Source organism: Pleurodeles waltl, chromosome 10 (genome assembly GCF_031143425.1).
Source record: "Pleurodeles waltl isolate 20211129_DDA chromosome 10, aPleWal1.hap1.20221129, whole genome shotgun sequence".
NCBI lineage: Eukaryota > Metazoa > Chordata > Amphibia > Caudata > Salamandridae > Pleurodeles > Pleurodeles waltl.
This window is the reverse complement of record NC_090449.1, coordinates 135190505-135209000: the sequence shown is the minus strand read 5'-3', so window position 1 is coordinate 135209000 and position 18496 is coordinate 135190505. Positions and strand designations below refer to the sequence as shown.

Below are 18496 nucleotides of genomic sequence, written 5' to 3'. Positions count from 1 at the left end.
AGCAAGAGACGCCAGCCGAAGAAGCAGGGACAGCTGCTGTAGGAATGTACCCAGACGCCACCCTATATGAAGACGACGAAGATGAGGAAATATTCATTGTCTCCTTTGCCGACAGACTGGATCAGAGGCGGCGGCCTCCGCCCATATGCACCATAACGATCAATGGCACGCCATTATCTGCGCTCATAGACACGGGTGCGACGGTAAACATCTTGGACGTCAAACAGTACAACAAGCTATCTCCCCCAACCAAGCTCAAGCTGTGCCGCACCAAGATATATTTTATGGAGGCGTAGAACTGCTTCCCCTCAAAGGGACGATAGAGGTCACCATTGGCAGTGACCGACACTCTTTTCACGCCAAGTTCCACGTGGCGGAAGGGAAGAAAGGAACCCTCCTAGGGTGCCAAACGGCAGAAAATCTGGAACTGGTATTCTTCGCCCGAAAAAGTGAACGACTCCCATGCTGAAGCGGTGCTGGAGGAATTTCCAGAGCTCTTCCACAGACTGGGGAAGCTAAACGGCAAGCAGTTTCACCTACATGTCAACCCTGCGGTACATCCTACTCCTTTAATACACCGGAGGGTGTCGTTCCACCTGAGGCCCCAGGTGAAGCAAGAACTACAGACTCTTGAGGAGCAGGGGATCATAGAGAAAGTGACCGGGTTGAAACCCTGGGTCTCGCCTCTTGTCATCGACCCAAAACCCAAACAGCCCAGAGCCATCTGCCTCTGTGTGGATATGCGCCTCCCCAACACAGCCAGAAAGCGGGAGCGCCTCATCATACCCACTATGGACGATATCGCAGACCGTAACGGGGCTCAATGGTTCTCCAAGTTGGACTTGAACTCGAGATACCACCAACTGGAGCTAACCCCTGAGAGCCGCAACGTCACCCGCTGAGAGCCGCAACGTCACCACGTTTTCGACATGTGGGACTGCGTTGCTACAAACGACTAAGCTTTGGGGTCTCCTTGGTGCCAGAGATCTTCCAGAACGCTATATGAGAAACGCTGTCGGGATTAGTTGGTGTCATCAAGCTAAGTGATGATATTTTGAACTTTTCAAACACCCTGGAAGAAGATCACAAACACTTGCGAGCCACCCTGCAGCGGTTATCGGAGGCTGGGCTAACGTAGCACCGAAAGAAATGCGCTTTCTATCGCAACACTATCTTTTTTTGGGGCAACATTTTTTTCAAGGGAAGGACTGAAGGTTGACCCCAAGAAAGTAGAGGCCATCAAGGGGGTGTCAGTACCTCGTAATGCCACTGAGGTCAGGAACTTCCTCTGTATGGCGACGTATTGCAGGAGATTCATCCCTAATCTAGCCTTGCTTGCCGAACCACTCAAGCGGCTCAATAAAAGTCAATACTCCATGGGAGTGGGGCGCAGAGAACAAAGCATTCCGGGCCGTGAAAAACACCCTGATGGACACTGCTGTCATGGCTTATTTCCACCCACGCAAAAGAACCGAAGTAGTGGTGGACGCCAGCCCCGTTGGGCTAGGAGCTCTGCCACTGCAAGAGCAGAGTCACCAGCAGTGGACGCCTGTGGCCTACGCCAGCCAAGCCCTCTCATCAACTGAGGCCTGGTACGCACAAATTGAAAGGGAGGCGCTGCCCATTAGGTGGGCTTGTCAGCATTTCCAGTTGTATCTGTGCAGAAACGAATTCAGGATGGTCACCGATCACAAGCCGTTGGTGTCCCTCTTTGCGGGCACCGCCAGGCTTGCCCCTCTGAGGATTGAAAGGTGGGCAGTGCTTCTCCAGCCTTATCGGTTCTAAGTCAACTACCGACCAAGGGTCAACAATCCGGCAGATTATTTGTCACGCCATCCTCTGCGGTCACGCTCGGAGGAAGAAGCAGAGGAGTAGGATGAACGAATAGAGAGCTTTGTAAGCATGATCGTGAACATGGTGTGCCCCACGGCTCTCACTGTGGCAGAAATCACTGACGCCTCGGACAGGGATGTCATCATCAGCTGGGCGACAGAGGCATTACACCACCGGTCCTGGAAACTTTTTCTTGACAAAACACCAGTGTTTGACTCCAAAGAGTGCTGGGCTATGCAGCAGATATGGAAGGTGAGGTTGGAGCTCTCTGTGAGTCCCAAAGGCCTCCTTCTAGGAGGACAACGTTTGGTAATACCCCGAAATCTGCAGGGCTGAGTGGTGGAGTTAGCCCACCAGGGTCATCAAGGAACTACGAATACTAAAGCGCGCTTATGGTGCAAGGTATGGTTCACGGGGATGGACACCATGGTAGATGGCCTGATACACAGAAGCCATCCGTGTGCCATCACTTCCCAGGATCCAGTCCCCGCTCCTGTGGTGACCGACCCACCCAGCACTCAACCTTGGTCTCGGATAAGCCTGGACTTCAGCAACTTTCCAGATGGCCGGCCGACAGCCGCCCTGATCGACTCTTGCACTCGGTTTCCGGTGGTGGAGTTGGCGGTGTCCACGGCTCTTGAGCACGTCCGTCCCGTTCTCAAGAAGACGTTTGCTCTCCTGGGTGTGCTAGATTAGATAAAGACAGACAACAGTCCCCCATTCCATGGCCAGGAGTTCCAAAACTACCTGTGCTTGCTGGTAATAACCCATCAGCGAATCACCCCTCAATGGCCCCAGGTGAACGGAGATGTAGAGCGATTCATGAGGATGGTGAATCGGGGTGAGTCAACAAGAGGATGCTGAACTCTGACTCCATACATTCTTGAGGCCCTATCGGCATAGCACTACTGGGTGCGCCCCGGCCGCCTTAATGTTCCGTTCACCACCGAGAGACTGTATACCAACGGACAGTCACTGGCAACCCGTTACCCTGGATGTGTTCAAGACACAAGAGAAGTGGGCACGAACCAACGCTAAAGCCAGCGGGAGGAGAGCAAAACATCCTGATCTGCAAGTGGGAGAATCAGTCATCCTAAAAGGTTGCCATCCAGGTTGGAAGTTCTGCACCCCTTCGAGCCAGACGTCTGGAGAATAGAGAGAATTGAAGGGACAATGGTGACCGCCAGCAGAGAAGGACGGCGGGTGACGCGGAACATGTCATGGTTCCGGAAGGTGGAGCTTCGAGAGGGCAATGCAGGGGTTGGAAGCACGGATGATAATGGTGAAGAGTTTGAAGGGGACAGTGCTTTGCAATTGCAACCAGGCTGTCCCCACGAATGTCCATTAAGAGACGGGGTCGGGTCCTGTAGGGATCCGGAGAGGTCTAGCTCCCCACCTGAGGCAAACGAGCGGGTCTGAGCCCCGAGGGAGGAGTGCACGGTACAACCTGGAGTCCAACCTTAACCCCAGCCAACAGATAGCCCCCCCCCCCCCGCCCCTCCTTTCGTATGCGCATCTGCTGTGCCCCTTCTACACCTCCGAGCCCTTCTGGGGACCTTCGAGCTCGCGCGCTTGCGTATTCAAATTCACGTTTTTGTAAATTACGCCCCATCACTTTCAAACTTCACTAGACGCCACTGTATTGAATTAAACTACGCAGATACATTCTCTAGAGAATCGGGCTCAATCAATTTTACTGCTTCTTAGGCCCGCCCGTTACTTCGCAACTGGGTAGAAGCCATCCGTGCACGAACAAGGGCAGGGGCATGTCCTTTCAGAGAGGCTTTATCCCCATAGCAAGTGGGCGGCACATTTAGAATCGCAGCCTAATCGTTCCGTTGAAGACACGGTGATCTGCTGCCATCTACTGGCCCCTTTGCTATACAAATGCATACAAACGCATATTATCTGATTTTACACTGTGAGTCAAATACATGCCTCTAAACCTATACATGTTCAAAAAAAAATATGTCCTCACTGACCAAATCGCTTTCTTTTTCTTTAGTTACTGCCAAACGCGAAGGCCCACAGTTGTTTTTGTTTACTACAGAATTAAGTCATATTTTTGTCAATTTGTTCATCGTCAAACCTATGTAAAATTACTACATACAACTGAAAAATTAAATGTATGGGGGAACGATGCGTTCATTTCAAATGTTCTTGAAAGTTCATGGCTGCTAATCCCGGGGATGTCCAACGTTTTTGCAGGTGTGCCAGGTTTGCAGGATATCAACGTAAGATATTTTTACAAATAATTCATCCAGCTGTAAATCGTTCACATGGGCAAATGGTATATTTCAATTAATACACGAGTCAAGCAGCCCTGTAGCTATATTTCCCCTAATCTCACGGTTTATCCCACTCATCCCCATAATTAAATCCAATTTTCCATACTTCCCCACCCCCTTTGTATCCTACTATTCAAAAAGCATATGTGTGTTTATTTTCTCGGTGGGTTAATGCATCCGTGAAAGAAATCTGGGTGCAATCTTAAGGTCAGGGGTAAGGGTCCACTCTGTCTTTATATCCGTCAATCCAAAACAAGTAACTCTAACTTTGGTGATACATAGCACCTGTTATCAGCCCCTTGATGCTGTACAAATGGTGTGGTGTGCTATGGAATTCAAGTAATTATCACTATTGCTGCCCTTCTTATGATTATTATAATTATTGGTGTGCATGGCTTCCATTGGAAGTCTCTTATCATTTACACTAGATTCTAAATCTGAGAATTCACTGTCATGATGTAACTCAAGTTAGTTACAAAACGTGTTACCCACTGTTGCAGCGCTGCTTGACTGCTTTGAATGAAAGCAGAAAGAACAGCTGCAGAGGAGGGGGGGGGCAAGGAAGGTGGGAAGGGCTGGTTAACAAGTTTGGGACACGGAGAGGCCATATTCTGTACAAGTCCTCTATTCTTTCCTTGCCTCAGTCTAGCAGTAATAAACTGGGGCAGATGATTTTGTGGGTCATACATAACATAAAATTATAGATAGGTAACTGCAGGTTACTGGATGTTTTTCACCTTACATTCCAAGTGACCTCATAGATAATTCAAGCTTCACTCATGTTGTCTATTTGATGTCACCTCGAACCCCTCTGTGAAACACACCCTTGTAGCTCGCAGTTACTCATCAATATTTCTACATATCATCATTGAGAGTTACTACCCACATATTCAATAGAGATGCAGTTGTGGCCTGCAGCCTATGAATGATGAAGCAAAATGAGCATTCTGAGTTGCTCTGCACCCTGACACAAACCTAGGAAGCTTTTACTGTTAACATCTACATATACAGCCTCTCCATTAGTTGACTGAATGGGAATCAAGAGCTTCTGTAAGCATTCTGAGCCCCAAAGGGTTCAAGACTGTTGGCTCTTTGTGGGTCAGTGAGACTCAACATGTGTCATTTCCTCTGCCCAGTCTGTTTCCGCTATCATGGAGTTCCGTTGTTGTTACCTAGTCGCCGCACATGTTAATGAGTTGATGTGGGGTGGGCAACTGCCACAACGCCCTATTTGCCAGTAATTTGCACTCAGTCATCCTCTAGTGGCCCACCACGCTCTTAATCATAGTTTGCTTCTCCGCCCCTCCCGCTGCTCTGTACTGGTCAACTCCGCTGTTGTGAACCCATTCCTTTTATTCATGGAACTAGTGTCCTTAGCAGAAGATGTACAAACAGGACTTCTCGTTTTAAATGGCATATATGTTTTTTTTAATACCCATTTGCATTTATCTGTTTTTATTTTAAGGTCATCTTATCTGCATTTAACATTATTTAGTTTGTGTTTTAAGAAGACTTTAAGGGGCATATTTATACTCTGTTTGCGCCGGAATTGCGTCGTTTTTTTTTACGCAATTCCGACGCAAAACTAACTCCAAATTTATACTTTGGCGTTAGACGCGTCTAGCGCCAAAGTCCATGGAGTTTGCGTCATTTTTTAGCGTGGACGCCTACTTTGCGTTAATGATATGCAAGGTAGGCGTTCCCGTCTAAAAAATTGACTCCGAGGCATGTGCGCCGTATTTACACTCCCGGGCAAAAATCACGCCCGGGAGTGGGCGGGTCAAAAAAAATGACGTCCAGCCGCTTTTGCGCCGTTTTTTAGCGCCTGGACAAGGCAGGCGTTAAGGGACCTGTGGGCTCGGAAGGAGCCCAGAGGTGCCCTCCCATGCCCCCAGGGACCACCCCTGTCACCACTGCCCACCCCAGGAGGACGGCTAAGGATGGAGGGACCCATCCCAGGGACATTAAGGTAAGATCAGGTAAGTATTTTTTTTTTTTTTGTGGCATAGGGGGGCCTGATTTGTGCCCCCCTACATGCCACTATGCCCAATGACCATGCCCAGGGGACAAAAGTCCCCTGGGCATGGCCATTGGGCAAAGGGGCATGACTCCTGTCTTTGCTAAGACAGGAGTCATTTCAATGGGGGTTGGGAGTCGAAAAAAATGGCGCAAATCGGGTTGAGGCGAAAAATTTGCCTCAGCCTGACTTGCCCCATTTTTTGGCGCCCAAGCTCCATATTCCCCTACGCCGGCGCTGCCTGGTGTACGTCATTTTTTTTCACGCACACCAGGCAGCGCCGGCGGCTAACGCGGGCTAACGTCATTGAATAAATACGGCGCCCGCATGGCGCTTCAGAATGGCGTTAGCCGGCGCTAATTTTTTTGACGCAAAACTGCATTAGCGCAGTTTTGCGTCAAAAAGTATAAATATGGCCCTAAGTTTTCAATCTCATATTTTCGTATTTATTTTACCCATAAGTGTTCACTCTCATTTGCATGACGTCTATTACCATTACCAACCATTCCAAATGCAGAAATGCAGTAATCTGAAAAAATTAGCATTTAGTACAAGCAAATGTGCACATCAGCAGCTATTTAACTTAATCTCTTTCTACCAGACAGTACAAAATGTCTGATTGAGAAATTTCCTATGTGGGTTTCCAAAAACGCACAGTGGACTCACAGCTAAACCACAGCTTACCATTGGTTTGCTTTAGTTGTCATTCTTATTTGCTTGCTTTTTGTTCAGTAGCTTTCTTTGTCTCAGCTTGTCCGCCTTGGCTTTGTTCCTCCCAAGAGCGTAGCCTCTTTGCCCTTTGTTTGAGTGGCTAGCTTGTATTCTTCCACTGCTGGCTTTTATGGAACTACTTTTCTTTTTGTTTAAGCGCTCCATGAGAGTGCATGCGTCTTCCAACTGTCTCCTCATGTGCATTCTGTTCCCACCCAATTCCACTAGCTACTGTACCAACTGAAAATCCTTTAGATCAGTGGTTCCCAACCTGTGGTCTGAGGACCCCTGGGGGTCCGCGAAGCCTCCTCAAGGGGTCCGGGACTCCTTAGAAAATTAAATAATTTTAACAGATTAGATCCGACCTTTAAGTAATGACACAGTATGGGGGTCCCCGGATTCCAATAATGATTCAGTGGGGGTCCCTGGGTTCAAGTAATAATAAAGTGGGGGTCCACAAAAATCAAAAGTTTGAGAACCACTGGTTTAGATCTTTACAGCCACTAGGCAGCGTTTAAATCACTCTGTTTAATTCCTAGTTGTTAACACCCCCAACAGATCACCTCGCCTAGCTCAGGACTCTTTGTTACCCATCAGGTTAAAAGGAGCTAAATGTCACTAGTGTTGGCACTGATGCAGGTGATCGGTGTTCCTATTCAGCTCCCGAGGTATTTCCTGTCTTTTTCTCATCCAGTAAGGAGTCAGCCTGGAGTGTGGTGTGGAGACAGCATCCTTACACCGTGGTCTAGCCCAGGGGATGCCACAGAGCATCTGCCTGTGAATGCGCTTACACAGAAGCCCTTTCCCTGACATCTGGCTATCTAAGCATCGCAGCCGATTGTCTCGAGTAGTATTGTCTGCTGGAGCTGCGGTATTATTATAGCGCGTAAAGACCTGCGCACGGGGAGACAGAGACATTTGCAGAGAAGGTCCTAGATATAGCAGTGAGCAAGCGAAAGAAAAATATCCTGGGTCCTAAAAACGGGAGTTAAATCCTTTGGAGAGCTGTTATTATACGTGTAGTACATCTTTGGGGAGATGTACTCCATACATGGGTATGGGTAGAGATTATGAAATGTCTAAGTAAACCTTCACCGTGTTCAGGCTGCAGACAGGAAGCTCTGTTCAGGTAGATCAATCATGCTTTAAGCACTAGAAATGCCATGGATGCTGCAGGGCTTCTGATATACTCGTTTTACAAAGTATTTTAAAAATCATAGGTGTACTTCTCAGTGAGTTACTATCCGCGCCTTAGGGCTGCACGCGCAGCGCACCCTCCGTTGGGCTGAGGCAGCGGTGGCCAATGTTTGTCCACCAGGCTCGGATCCGTGCGCTAGTTTCAAGATAATCAGGAACTATATAAATTATTATATTTAGAATAACTGTGTTTTAAATGTACCTTACCTTGGTATTCTGACAACTCTGTCATGGATGCTGCTTTGCTGGGCGTACAGTGCACACCCCTGGTCTAGGGAGTCCTAATGTATCCTACATGGACATTTGGCATTTGTGAGTGTACAAATTACACGTTAGTTGTCAAGCAAAAGATGAGTTAGAGCATAGCATAATGCACAACTGAAGTCCAAGCACTAGTTAACAGGAACAGAGGAGAGTGCCAGGGCTTTGATGGTGCCTGGCTTTATTGTCCTGTGCCATCCAGTGGAAGGATTATGGAAAGAGTTCATAAACTGACGAAAGCCCACATTATTCACTGTCACTCCCGGAAGTCAGCCGCCAATCCCTCCCAGTCCCCACTCATACAGGAGGATGGGGTGACTGAAGGATCAAAGGGAAAACATCAGGTGAGGGAAAGGCAGCCTGTGCTCTGATGCAAAGTAGGAAGGGGTGGTGGTGCCCAGGGCGCCCCTGCTCAGACCATCTGAGTCTCCGGGACGCAGCACAGCTGCAGGCACTTGGGCCCTAGCGCGCGCTGGAGGGGTCTGTTGTGCACAGTAAGTGCCTGCAGCTGCGCGAGTCGCTTCTCACACAGCCTTGAAGGCCGGTTAAACCTCAGAAGAGGGTTCCTGGCAGCCACTCTACTAATTCAAAGGAGATGAAAAATCATGAAACACAATGTATTCCTTCTTGTCCATTTAGTGCCGCGGGCTCTTTGGATCTAACCAGACATCTGCCCAATCCTTGTTTCATGAATCAGCAGAACGCGGGAAGATGGGAAGAAAAATAAGGCCTGAGGTGCAATAGTTGTCATTATCATTACAATATGCTTTACTTTTATCAGCCGCAAATATCAGTAGTGGATGCCCTTGGTGCACAATTGGCAGCTAAAGGTCATGTCGCCGGAAGGAGATATTCTTTCATTATTGCTCCGCTAGCATCTCGTTTCTTTGCAAGTGAGCGCACGTGACCAAGAACCATTTGACCTTCTGTGGAGAGTTCACCAGGGCAGCCATCTTTGTTAAGAAAGGATGACACTTTTTTCCTTCTTTCCACATGGCACCTTTTGGATCTAATGTATCTCTGCCTCACAAATTTCTTAAAACATCACAGGTAAGAAAGAGATATTGGCATCTTGTGATTTCTGAGATTTGCTGAGCACAGGCTTCTTTTACTGGTAGTTATTTGTGAATGTGATTCAGATTTTGATTGCAATAATGTTTAGAGTGCATAAACAACTTGTCTGAAAGAAACACTAGTCTTTCAAAAAACGCGGACATTCCAGATTGGTTTCCACCTGTAGCACCTGTAATTTCAAAATATCTGGTCACATTTAGGCATACTTGGTCATTTATATTGGCGATTATTAGTCAAACATGAACACTTGCAGCCTATTATTAGTCAACCATGAACACTTGCAGCCTTATCCCCCAACTTGAGAAATTAACTACTACTCTCACAGGCTTATAGACCAAACCCATGGTATGAATACTTTGGGGCATATTTATACTCTGTTTGCGCTGAAACAGCATTATTTGTTTTTACGGTATTTCAGTGCAAACTTAACTCCATATTTATATTTTGACGCTAGACCCATCCAGCGTCAAAATATTCGAGTTAAAGTCATTTTTTGCCTGCGGAAAACTACCTTGCTTCAATGAGATGCAAAGCAGGCATTCCCGGGCAAAACATGACTCTAAGGCCCAGGCACCTTATTTATCCTCCAGTGCAAAAATGGTGCACGGGAGGGAGGCGGGCCTAAATAATGGCACTAAGCTTGCTTAGTGCCATTATTTAAAGTCTGGGTCAGGGCAGGCATTAGGGGACCTGTGAGCCTTTTTCCATGGTGAGAGACCATGGAAAAAACCCACATGGAGAGTGCCCACAGGTGCCCTTCCCTAGCCCCAGGGACACCCCTACCCACACCAGAGGGACAGCGGAGGATGGGGGACCCCATCCCAGGTAAGTAGAGGTAAGTAAAAAAAAAAAAAAAAAATTCTAGAGTGCCATAGGGTGGCTAAATTGGGCCCCCCCTACATGGCACTAGGCCCAGTGGCCATGCCCAGCGTACATATGTCCCCTGGGCATGGCCATTGGGGTGGTGGGCATGAATCCTGTCTTACCTTAGACAGGAGTCATGTCCATGGGGTTTTAACGTTAGAAAATTATGCTAGTCTGATTAGAGGCATTATTTATGCCTCTGCCCATACTAGAGTCATCCTTTGACGCTAAACCTCCTGTTCCCCCTACGCCTTCCCCACCCAGCTAGCGTCCTTTTCTAGGACGCTAGCCGGGCCTGACCACCAAGAGAGGGGCTTTGTCTCCACCCACATGTTGGGAGCCAGGAGTTCCTGTTTTAATTGCACAGAAGTTGTGTGCTTCCACAAAAAAGTGTTTGCTCTCCACACAGCTGTGATCGTGTTGTTTATTTATCTTCTTCGTGGGCACACACATGACATTGTAATGCTATTAAAGTGTCTTAGATAACTAGATAACCTATGGTGTTTCTCTCAAGCAGAAGCACAGATGGGAGGAGGGTGGTAAAAGGGCCTGTCAAATCAAGGCTTTCTAATGGCGGAGGTGGTTGCAGCTCCGAGACACCATGCAGTTCCCTAAATCGAGTGCCGGAGCCATGACAGGGCTTCAGTCTTTTTTCAACAGATGCCACACACTTGCCAAGCTCTAAATGTCCCCGTAAGTTGGAAGTGATTTATTCCTGAGGCACTTTAAGGTCTCCCCAGAGGTTCCTAAATAACAGAAAGGTCGTTTTTCCTTGCAGAACCATTTTTCTTTTCAGATGATGGTCATCATCAACGGTGACATTGGTACTTCTTGTGTAACCTGTTTTCTCACCAAGATTTCCCTGTTGGCAAGCTCTTCCCCAAAACTTCCTTCATTTATTAGGAAATTCTATTTCCTTTATCACTCTGTAAACCATGTACCCTTTTGCTTGGGGAGTGAGGGAAACATTTATGAATATAAGGCCACCATTCCACCTGTCCACATGCCTCAAAACATTTTATGAAAGATGCCCAAATGTTTCACATACCTTTTTCTTATTTGCCCACATTATCTGACCAAAAATAAGGTAGGATATTTCTGGTTTCCAAATTACTAATTAGCATAATCATGATGTCACCAGAAGTGATGTAATTCCAGTAAATGAGTCACATGTCGTTCAGGAGGGAGCTACCTCCCTGAAATACCATTAACTTGTAGCAGGACCCAGTGGCTAGTGACAGATTAATTTCTAGCAATAATTAGACACAGAGGGCCTTATTTAGATCTCGACAGACAGGTTACTCCATCACAACGGGGATGGATATTGTGTCTGCCGAAATATAAATCCCATTATATCCTACGGGATTTATATTTCGGCGGATGGGCTATCCATCACCATTGTGACAGAGTAACCCATCCTGTGAGATCCAAATCTGGTCCATAGTCATAGCTCACACATGTGTCTAAGATGACACCGAATACATGGGCTCACCCGGAGGCTTCATACTATAGTGCAGTGTCACACACAATGGAGACCAATGTCTCCTCTCCACCAAAGCACCAATTTTCCAAAGGAACACTATGAACCCTCACTAACACTCTCTCTCCTTCATCCTCCCTCCTGTCCCTACAGTCAGACTCCTCTGTCCTCCATACTTTTTACTGCCATTTCCACAATGACCTTCCTCTCCCCATCCTCTCTCCTCTCTCATGTCCTCTCCTTCATTACCGCACAACACGTGAAGAGGAGTGAGTGTTTCTGCTCTGCCTTTTGATGTCTGACTTGCATCCTACAAACAAGTGACACATTCACTAAGCCCTGTTTTTTTATCCAACAGCTTTTTAAATTATCTTGTAGTTTTGCCTTTAATTTTTAGGATGGGGCTTAAATGTTCCAGGATACATAGGGTTGTGAATCGAAAATCCACTTGCTAATGTTGTCTGTTTCTAATGCCCCGGGTCTGCTTGGGAGTCACAGGTGAAGTAAACGAAACTGAGCAAGCCCTCAAGACAGGTGGGCCAAAAAGTGATGTGCACATATCCGGTACATGACTCAGAAAGACTTAAGAACAACAGCAGTGGTTTGAAGGTTTTCTCATTTATGGGTATATTTGACATGTGGGGGGCAGGCAGAGGCAAGGAGGCTGAACCTTACAATTGTAGCCTGCCGCCTTCCATCCCCCACACCACCATCGCCTCATTGTTCTCAACACCTCCAGTTTGTCTTTTCCCAGAAGATTCTGAACTTGACAGCTGGATGCCAGCGTTGAATATTGTTTTTTATTGTGTTTACCGCAGAAGTAGAGTTCATTGCTGGAGCCTGCTCTGGCCCAAAGAAACAGATCACAGGTTCAAATTTCTAAGCAGTAGCGCTGCCAAACAAGCATAGCGCCTACATCAGTAGAGTTGGCAAGTATATTTTCTGTGTTTCACTACCATTGTTGATAGGTTAATCTGTAGCTTTATTTATACACAAAAAGCACTGTTAAGGCAGGAATCATGGTTATTCACTTATTTTGAGAATTTGCAAAACACAACACACTGATCTGATTACTCTGGTGGCCGATTCACAAAGCTTTTGGTACGAGTAGGTGTCACTTACTCTTGTAGTACTCATGGCTTAAAACTGAATTCCAGGTGTAAACAAAGAGTACTCCTGGCTGCTCATGGAGTAAGTCAGAAGTACCACACAAGTAACCAACATTGGACTCTTTCTGAATCGTTCCCTTTGCATCTGTGCGGAGTAGGATCAGTGCAGGTTTGCGGTACGTGTTAAGTTTTCACCTGTTTACCTATGGTCTGCTCTCTCGCTGCAGGACAGTGGAGCACTGCTTGCACATGTTCGACAGGATGACCATCTACTTCTTCATTGCTGCCTCTTACACCCCTTGGTAAGTCCATATGGCCAAGCCAGCCATTCTTCTTTTCCCAAGTCATTTTTTAAGGATCTGCTATAGAAATTGATAAGATTTGTTTAAATTTGCCAAATGTTGTCTTTGATTTGACACCAAATAAAAAGTGAATATGTTTACTCATATGTGCAGTGGAAATTGACACACCTAGTAATCACTGGGCCACACCCCTCCTTTCTCCATGCATTACTACCCCTCATATTACAGTGGGGACATTGCTCTATTTTGTTACTCACCAGGTTGATTAAAATTAGATGTCCCACTGTCTTCGTTACCCTCAAAGCCTGCCAATAATTTCACAGTTACAAAGCCACAAAAAAGCTGAGATCAGTCTTTGCTTGTTGAACATCTGTGAGGAATGCATATCTTAGGAAAAAAATAACAGTATGAAACTCATCCTTCTTTGACATAGATCATGGGGGTATTTTGAGGTTTTGCTTGGAACCATTGAATCTAACATATGGGTGTGTCTTAAAGAAAATGTTCATGTCTCCATCTTCTGATTTACCAATGGTTTATGGGGGAAAAGGCTGATGTACATGTAACCTGAATGTGTTAATTATAAATGGAAATATGTCTCTTCTGAGCTGCATGGTATGGATGTATTAAGAATATATTATAAACATCTAAGTTTTTGGTCAATGAAATACATTAACAGCAAATACATGAATAACATGGCCACTGTGATTAAAATCAAGTCATTCAAATAATGTAGATCACTTCGGTGCCACAACTTAACAAAACTGTTAAAGTTAATCATCAGCTAAATCCAAGATGAACACAACCTAAGCAAACCATTAAATGTAATTTAGCCAATTTTCATTTTCCCAATATCGATATAAATGTCTTCAATTAAACTATGCTAGAGCAAACTATACAATCCACACATGTGTAACAATTTATGACAGGCTCTTTTACTGTCTGCTTAGCAGCATCTCTGAATATGGCCTCTAAATATTTTTCCTGGCCTCTAACAATGTTGGGCATATACTCAATATATGTTCTTCTGTTTCCATTGGGAGCATACATAGTTGCCACCACGACTTTGATTTCCAATATAATGGCAAATGCCACAAATTGTAAATCGGGTTTATGACATAAGAGAAAGAGCAAAACTTGCAGTTTTCAAATTGGAATAAAATTAGATTTCAAACAGTGTTACAATTATTTGCATTACGTGTCAATAGTACACTAAGATGTATTTTCCTTACCATGCGTCGCTAAATCAGTTGTGCAAGACCATGTTTTTATTTTGTAGTTATTTTTAGTAAAATATTTATTGATTTTTCCAAACAATACAATAACCATACGTTATCCCAACCACAAATCCCCAACACCCCCCCCTCCTTCTCTCCCCCTGAGGTCACCTCCTAAACTCATCCATCCTTTCCAGATCTGTTTACCTTTCTTTGGGGATCCATTTCGATTTCCCAGTCTTTTAACGTGGGTTCCCCATTTACGTGCCATCTTTCTCTCTCCGCTAAAATAACCCCCAAATTGATTAGCATGCGCAGGTAAAAGGTTGCATCCGATTCACTCCAAATCCCCAACCGTACCAGGGAGGCACCCGGGGTAATCCGGACATCAGTAGAACTCTCCAGCCTTTGGGTCACCCCCTCCCAGAAATCCCTCAGCATCGGTCACTCCCATAGCATATATACAAATGTTCCCTTCTGTGCACACCCCCCTCAGGCAGTTCTCATTAAATGCTTTCCCTATTTTATTTAGTAAAACTCTGGTATAGTAGACCCTGTGCTGTATCTTTAGCTGAATTAGTTTGTATCGGGCTTTAATTGCTACTTGTTAGAGAATTGCAGTGCCTCTCCCCAAGCTTCATCCACAAGGCTGCCATCGTCCTATGAAGGAACTGAGTTCCCTTTGTGTATTCCTCATCAGGGTCTGATAGGTGAATGAGATCGCTTTTTTTAGCATGGGCCCCTCCAGTTACCTATTTCCTAGGGGGGGAATCCTCTATAACCTCTTCATCTGACGCGATCCTAGCTTGTAGTGCATGTCTCATTTGGAGGTACTTAAAGATCTGGGAGTACAACATCTGATATTATTTTTTAAAATGTGCAAATGGCACCACTCCATTGGCATCCCACAGATCTGCCAGTGTACTTAGCCCTATAACACCCCCGCCACGGAAGCCCGCAAGGCAAGATAATTCTCTCAGTTACGTGTCTACCCACAATGGGATCTTAGGGGTAACGTGCTCCCGCCATCCCATCTCTCTATGAAGCTCATGCTATATACCTTCTACCCGTTTTGTCACTGGGGGCATTCACTGCCAGTCTCACACCATAAAGGATATGCAAATAGCCTTTCTCTCCCAGTCTTTCTCTATCTAGTCAAAACATCAGGTCGTCCAATTGTGTGTACACCCAGACATCACTCACACATAGGTATGCTGCCTCATCTGGAATACTATACCACCCTCATAGGTGGATCACTACAGGGTGGATAATGCTATTCTTGGGGGGCTCCCTGCCATAGCAATTTCCTTAGTAGAGTGTCTACATTCTTGATGAACCGACTAGAGACTCAAAACAGGCTGTTTCGTAGCACATAGGTAAAATGGGGGAGTGTCACTATTTTAAATAGTGCTGCTATTCCCATTAGAAAAAGTGGGAGTTTCCCCCAATGCCCCACATCCGAATCCAGATTGCACAATAATGGAACAAGATTGTCCTCATAATGAGAGGCCTCCCCTCCAGAAATCCATATTCCCAGATTATGAAAATGTTCCCATTCTATTCTGAGTTACATTAAGACAACGCCTTCTGCCCTCCAAGTGCCGACCGGGTTGATCAGGAATTTTCCCCAGTTAATTTGCAGCCTGTCGTATTCCCTGAATACTTAGAATATTTCACCCACCCTTTCCAGCATCTCGTTCGGCTTGGCAATATTTGTACGTTTCTCAATCTGAAATACGAATGAGAGAACCCTGTTCACTTTGAATCTCGATTTCGGCTCCATATAGAGCAATCACGTCCAGGCTAGAAACTTCCGCCCAATTCCCATTTTTTCAGGACTGTGAATATATAAGGGCATTCACTTGAATCAAACCCTTTGTGGGCATCACGGGAGGCCATTGCAAGCGGCTCTCCCACATCTCTACCCGTAACCAAATTATTTTGTAGGCTCCTAAAATTAAGTTGGGTGGACCTATGGGGCAAAATCCCAGTCTTATCTAGGTGTATCAAATCCAAAGTCACTTTCCTAAATCTATTTGCTAGAGTCTTTGCTAAGATTCACATCTACATTCAATAAAGATATCGGTCTCTAGAAGTCCCATCTCTTCCGGGGCCGCCCTGATTTTAGGCTAGGAATCACAGTTGCCATTCTCAACACCGGTAGGAGTTTGCTCTTTTCATATGTTTCTACATACATCTTATGGAGTGGGGGTTCAAGTTTTGTTGCTAGGTGGCACAAGAACTCTATTGGGAGGCCATTCGGCCCGGTGCCTTACCAGATTGTAAATGCGAAACCGGCAATCGCGCATCACCATCCGTTAAATCTTCCTCTAATTTCATCGCCCTTCCTCTATCCAGTTGTCTGCAGGGGCAGCCCCTGACAAAATCGCTCATCTCCATCTCCGGTCCCTTTAACTCTGTTGCATAAAACCTGCTCATAAACCCTGCCATGGCCTCCACAATGCTGTCACTAACTTGTATTCTTTCTTCTGTTGGACCTCTCAACTCAGTGGTATCTGTCCTCTTTGCATCCTGCACTGCCAGCCATGCCAGGTCTTTGCCTGCTTTTTCATCCTTCATACAGCCGTCCTTGTCGGACCAGACTTATCTGTTTCACCTCATTAGTCGCCACCAGTCAATATTCTTCCCTTTTCTTTATCAATAACTGATTTACCTCTACTCCTGGGGTGTGCGCCTGTCTGTCTTTGAGGAGCTGTATCTCTCTCGACCTCTTCGTTTATCTGCTACCTCTCTGGAGATTTCCCCCCCCCCCCCCCCTTAGCTTAGCTTTATAGGCCTCCCATAGGGTGGCCGCACTGCTAGCGGCATATGAGTTTTCTAGGAAGTACCATTCTGTTATCCCTGAGAGTCTTTTTGTCTCCCCTGGTAAGGAGAACAGCAAAGCCACCATGCGACATTCACTTCTCCCTCTTGCCCTTATGGTCTGTAGTACGATATCCCTCTCACTCGGAAGGTAGCCTCTGTAAATCTTGGTAAAATCACGGTAGGCATAAATACATAATCTATGAGGGTGTATGTATCATGCGCACCTGAATAATAAGAGAATCACTTATCCCTTTCATGCAGGGAGTGCTAGACATCCTCCATACCTAGGGCTCTTATAATGCCCCTCAGTTTCCTCCATGGGCCGTCTCTACTTATCTCACAGAAGTCCGAGCCACCCCTGGGTCCATAATCATATTGAAGCCCCTCCCTATTATGGTAGTCGCAAGTGGGACCCCCAGAAGTACACTGCCTAATGCCCGGAGAGTTTCCTTCTGTAGACCTGGCAGGAAGTATATATTTATAACGCTAGTGTTTCTCACTCCCAGTCTCCTAGAAGCACCACATATCGGCCCAGGGTATTTGTCCATAGATTTGTCACCCCAAATGGGAGGGACTTTTTAAGCATTATGGCCACACCTCTAGATACCGTGGTAAACCCCGCATGTCCTGCCACCCTGTATCTCCCTCGCCCCGTGGCGGTGCATTATATACCTTCATATGAGTTTCTTGTAAGAACACCAAATCAGCGGAGTATCTTGTTAGCACTTTGGCTGCTAGTCCATTTTATGGCCCAGTCAATTAACATTCCATGTCAATAAAGTAAGGTTGTGGATTCCAATGGTGAGGGTGGTCTATCATCTACTCCTTCTGAAACTCTCATTGACCTTCCCAACTAAACTATTTACGTTTACAACACACAAAATGGGCAAAGAAACCCTCCAACTCCCACCCCACCCTTCCTTACTATGTTGCGGTCTTGTAACTGGTCGCCCGCCAAACCACAGCACGTCGTTCACCCCCCAACTCTAAACCTGTATTAACTGTCATTGACCGACAAATATCCAGAGTCTGCGGTGCCAAGACAGGGACAGTGAGGCATCTAAAAATCGTCCCTAAACCGTTTCTTTGCGGTGTTCACATTATTTCCCCTGAAGTCATAGGTGTCACCACTGATGATTTTGTCTCTCACCCGAGGCCCCTGCCTCAGAGTTCTCCTCTCAAGAGTCCTCTCCCGTACCTCGGAGGACATCCCATCCAGGTCCCACTTGCGTGGTGGTCAGTTGTTGTAGTGCCTCCACTATTTTTACCCTTTCATCTCAGCTTGATCCTTTGATAGTCTCTGGGTCAATCTCTTCC

General features: G+C 46.1%; 1 protein-coding gene across 1 annotated transcript in view; it reads left to right on the top strand.

Moving 5' to 3' along the window:
- Positions 1-18496, top strand: part of MMD2 (monocyte to macrophage differentiation associated 2) — a 240607-nt gene that overhangs the window by 178131 nt on the left and 43980 nt on the right. Inside the window, exon 4 of the mRNA XM_069209978.1 lies at positions 13062-13136. Coding sequence (XP_069066079.1) covers positions 13062-13136 — 75 coding nt within the window. The remainder of the gene's footprint in view (positions 1-13061; positions 13137-18496) is intronic.